Source organism: Oncorhynchus gorbuscha, linkage group LG03 (genome assembly GCF_021184085.1).
Source record: "Oncorhynchus gorbuscha isolate QuinsamMale2020 ecotype Even-year linkage group LG03, OgorEven_v1.0, whole genome shotgun sequence".
Taxonomy (NCBI): domain Eukaryota; kingdom Metazoa; phylum Chordata; class Actinopteri; order Salmoniformes; family Salmonidae; genus Oncorhynchus; species Oncorhynchus gorbuscha.
This window is the reverse complement of record NC_060175.1, coordinates 102,734,352-102,739,355: the sequence shown is the minus strand read 5'-3', so window position 1 is coordinate 102,739,355 and position 5,004 is coordinate 102,734,352. Positions and strand designations below refer to the sequence as shown.

Here is a 5,004-nt window from a genome sequence, read left to right as displayed (position 1 = left end):
GATATGGTCTGGTATAGATCAGTCTTGTTGATATGGTCTGGTATAGATCAGTCTTGTTGATATGGTCTGGTATAGATCAGTCTTGTTGATATGGTCTGGTATAGATCAGTCTTGTTGATATGGTCTGGTATATGGTCTGGTATAGATCAGTCTTGTTGATATGGTCTGGTATATGGTCTGGTATAGATCAGTCTTGTTGATATGGTCTGGTATAGATCAGTCTTGTTGATATGGTCTGGTATATGGTCTGGTATAGATCAGTCTTGTTGATATGGTCTGGTATAGACCAGTCTTGTTGATATGGTCTGGTATAGATCAGTCTTGTTGATATGGTCTGGTATATGGTCTGGTATAGATCAGTCTTGTTGATATGGTCTGGTATAGATCAGTCTTGTTGATATGGTCTGGTATAGATCAGTCTTGTTGATATGGTCTGGTATATGGTCTGGTATAGATCAGTCTTGTTGATATGGTCTGGTATATGGTCTGGTATAGATCAATCTTGTTGATATGGTCTGGTATAGATCAGTCTTGTTTATATGGTCTGGTATAGATCAGTCTTGTTGATATGGTCTGGTATGGTTCAGTCTTGTTGATATGGTCTGGTATGGTTCAGTCTTGTTGATATGGTCTGGTATAGATCAGTCTTGTTGATATGGTCTGGTATAGATCAGTCTTGTTGATATGGTCTGGTATGGTTCAGTCTTGTTGATATGGTCTGGTATAGATCAGTCTTGTTGATATGGTCTGGTATGGTTCAGTCTTGTTGATAAGGTCTGGTATAGATCAGTCTTGTTGATATGGTCTGGTATGGTTCAGTCTCGTTGATATGGTCTGGTATAGTTCAGTCTTGTTGATATGGTCTGGTATATGGTCTGGTATAGATCAGTCTTGTTGATATGGTCTGGTATAGATCAGTCTTGTTGATATGGTCTGGTATAGATCAGTCTTGTTGATATGGTCTGGTATAGATCAGTCTTGTTGATATGGTCTGGTATATGGTCTGGTATAGATCAGTCTTGTTGATATGGTCTGGTATAGATCAGTCTTGTTGATATGGTCTGGTATATGGTCTGGTATAGATCAGTCTTGTTGATATGGTCTGGTATAGATCAGTCTTGTTGATATGGTCTGGTATAGATCAGTCTTGTTGATATGGTCTGGTATAGATCAGTCTTGTTGATATGGTCTGGTATATGGTCTGGTATAGATCAGTCTTGTTGATATGGTCTGGTATAGATCAGTCTTGTTGATATGGTCTGGTATATGGTCTGGTATAGATCAGTCTTGTTGATATGGTCTGGTATAGATCAGTCTTGTTGATATGGTCTGGTATAGATCAGTCTTGTTGATATGGTCTGGTATATGGTCTGGTATAGATCAGTCTTGTTGATATGGTCTGGTATAGATCAGTCTTGTTGATATGGTCTGGTATATGGTCTGGTATAGATCAGTCTTGTTGATATGGTCTGGTATAGATCAGTCTTGTTGATATGGTCTGGTATATGGTCTGGTATAGATCAGTCTTGTTGATATGGTCTGGTATAGATCAGTCTTGTTGATATGGTCTGGTATATGGTCTGGTATAGATCAGTCTTGTTGATATGGTCTGGTATAGATCAGTCTTGTTGATATGGTCTGGTATATGGTCTGGTATAGATCAGTCTTGTTGATATGGTCTGGTATAGATCAGTCTTGTTGATATGGTCTGGTATATGGTCTGGTATAGATCAGTCTTGTTGATATGGTCTGGTATAGATCAGTCTTGTTGATATGGTCTGGTATAGATCAGTCTTGTTGATATGGTCTGGTATATGGTCTGGTATAGATCAGTCTTGTTGATATGGTCTGGTATATGGCCTGGTATAGATCAGTCTTGTTGATATGGTCTGGTATAGATCAGTCTTGTTGATATGGTCTGGTATAGTTCAGTCTTGTTGATATGGTCTGGTATAGATCAGTCTTGTTGATATGGTCTGGTATAGATCAGTCTTGTTGATATTGTCTGGTATGGTTCCTGCTCCGACTATGTGACAACAGAACATCTGTGGGAAAGGCAGCAGTGAGAAAAGCCAGGAAGGATGCTTGTAGTTATTGAGTGTTTCTTCCAACTCATCCATCTCAGTATAAAGGTTCCTCTATCTAAAACCTTTGGTTCATCAGAGGTCCCTGAGAACCAGGGTTGGGGTCAATTCCATTTAAATTCAGGAGGTCAGTTTACTTCCTCAAAGTCTGTTTACTTCCTGAATTGACTGAATTGAAATGGGTCTGTAAATGATAGTTTTGGTTGGGATGAGGCGTATCTGTAAAATGATAGTTTTGGTTGGGATGAGACGGGTCTATAAATGATAGTTTTGGTTGGGATCAGACTTATCGTTAATGATAGTTTTGGTTGGGATGAGACGGTCTATAAATGATAGCTTTGGTTGGGGTGAGACGGTCTGTAAATGATAGCTTTGCTGGGATCAGACGGGTCTGTAAATGATAGCTTTGGTTGGATCAGACGGGTCTGTAAAGGATAGCTTTGGTTGGGATCACCGGGTCTGTAAATGATAGCTTTGGTTGGGATAAGACGGGTCTGTAAATGATAGCTTTGGTTGTGTGAGACGTGGGTCTGCAAATAAATGATAGCTTTGGCTGGGATCAGACGGGTCTATAAATCATAGCTTTGGTTGGGATGAGATGCGCCTTCTGTAAATGATAGTTTTGGTTGAGATGAGACCAGTGTGTTAATACATCACATTTGCTTCGTGTCTGTTTCCAGGTTATCTGTTTCATTCAATGTAGCTCATCTATTTTTTTATATATTTTGTTCTTATTAGTAGTTGCGATCCTTACGAAGCTCGACCCTCAAACCACGCTGCTTCTTAACACACTGCTCGCTTAACTCAGAAGTCAGCCGAACCAACCCATCGGGAGGGAACCGCTGCCCGACAGAGTCAGCCAATAACCAAGGTATCGGAGGGAAACGCGTTTCTGACTGATGACAGAGTCAGCCAACCAACGTGATCGAGGGAACCGCGCTCCGACAGAGTCGCCCAACCAAGGTATCGAGGGAAACGCTCGACTGATGACAGAGTCAGCCGAACCAACGATCGAGGGAACGTTGTCCCTGACTGAGTCAGCCGAACCAACGTGACAGGAAACGCTGCTCTCGACAGAGTCAGCCGAACCAACGTATCGGAGGGAAACGCGTTCCGACTGATGACAGAGTCAGCTTGCAGGCGCCCGGGCCCGCCACTAGGCGTTTCCCGTTTCATACGTTCGGGGCGGCAGGGTAGCCTAGTAGTTAGAGCGTTGGACTAGTAACCGGAAGGTTGTGTTCCTCGGCCAGTTAACCCACTGTTCCTAGGCCAGTTAACCCACTGTTCCTAGGCCAGTTAACCCACTGTTCCCAGGCCGTCATTGAAAATAAGAATTTGTTCTTAACTGACTTGCCTCGTTAAATAAAGGTTAAATAAAGGTTAAATAAAGGTTAAATTTAATGTAAAAAAAATATGTCAGTTTCTGTGTGGTTTCAAACTCTCTGATAAACAAAATGGCTTTGTGTGATTCCTTATTTTGTGTTCATATTTCTTTCAGCGTGTAACTGTAACCAACACTCGTTTGGCTGTTACTACGACCCCGAGGTCGACCAGAGGAGAGCTAGCATCAACGTCCAGGGACAGTACAGTGGGGGCGGAGTCTGCATGGAGTGTCAGGTATTACTACTGCCCTTTTATCAACACCTACTCCTTATAGTAGGAGATGATTACAGAAGATAAAAGACATGGCCTAGACAAGTGAAATTACATTTGTTCAACCAATAAATATAATCAATCAAGTTAGCAAAATACATTACATTTCTTTGTGTAGCCTCCCTCTTCCATTGCACCAGCTCCATGTAATCTACACTGTGTCCTTATCTACATTGCTTTACATTGCTGAGTGTAATCCTGTGTTGTATGTCATTAACTCATTGTAATCTTGTGTTGTATGTCATCGACTCATTGTAATCCTGTGTTGTATGTCGTTGACTCATTGTAATCTTGTGTTGTATGTCATCGACTCATTGTAATCCTGTGTTGTATGTCATAGACTCATTGTAATCCTGTGTTGTATGTCATTGACTCATTGTAATCCTGTGTTGTATGTCATTAACTCATTGTAATCCTGTGTTGTATGTCATAGACTCATTGTAATCCTGTGTTGTATGTCATTAACTCATTGTAATCCTGTGTTGTATGTCATAGACTCATTGTAATCCTGTGTTGTATGTCATTGACTCATTGTAATCCTGAAGATAAATCTCAGTAACCCTCCCCTAAAATAAATCTGTGTTGTATGTCATTGACTCATTGTAATCCTGTGTTGTATGTCATTAACTCATTGTATTCCTGTGTTGTATGTCATTAACTCATTGTATTCCTGTGTTGTATGTCATCGACTCATTGTAATCCTGTGTTGTATGTCATTGACTCATTGTATTCCTGTGTTGTATGTCATTAACTCATTGTAATCCTGTGTTGTATGTCATTGACTCATTGTATTCCTGTGTTGTATGTCATTGACTCATTGTAATCCTGTGTTGTATGTCATTAACTCATTGTAATCCTGAAGATAAATCTCAGTAACCCTCCCCTAAAATAAATCGGTGTTGTATGTCATTGACTCATTGTAATCCTGAAGATAAATCTCAGTAACCCTCCCCTAAAATAAATCTGTGTTGTATGTCATCGACTCATTGTAATCTTGTGTTGTATGTCATTGACTCATTGTAATCCTGTGTTGTATGTCATTGACTCATTGTAATCCTGAAGATAAATCTCAGTAACTATCCCCTAAAATAAACCTGTGTTGTATGTCATTGACTCATTGTATCTTTCCACTGCCAGCATCACACCGCTGGTGTCAACTGTGAGCGCTGTATCCTCACCTACTACAGATCACCTGACCATCCCCTGGACTCCCCATTGGCCTGCTCCCGTGAGTGACAGTTTATATTCAAACTAAAATACATGTTGA

At 40.6% G+C, this 5,004-nt stretch overlaps 1 protein-coding gene across 1 annotated transcript in view; it reads left to right on the top strand.

Moving 5' to 3' along the window:
• Window positions 1-5,004, top strand: part of LOC124018040 — a 46,263-nt gene that overhangs the window by 23,059 nt on the left and 18,200 nt on the right. Inside the window, exons 16-17 of the mRNA XM_046333304.1 lie at window positions 3,583-3,701; window positions 4,875-4,965. Coding sequence (XP_046189260.1) covers window positions 3,583-3,701; window positions 4,875-4,965 — 210 coding nt within the window. The remainder of the gene's footprint in view (window positions 1-3,582; window positions 3,702-4,874; window positions 4,966-5,004) is intronic.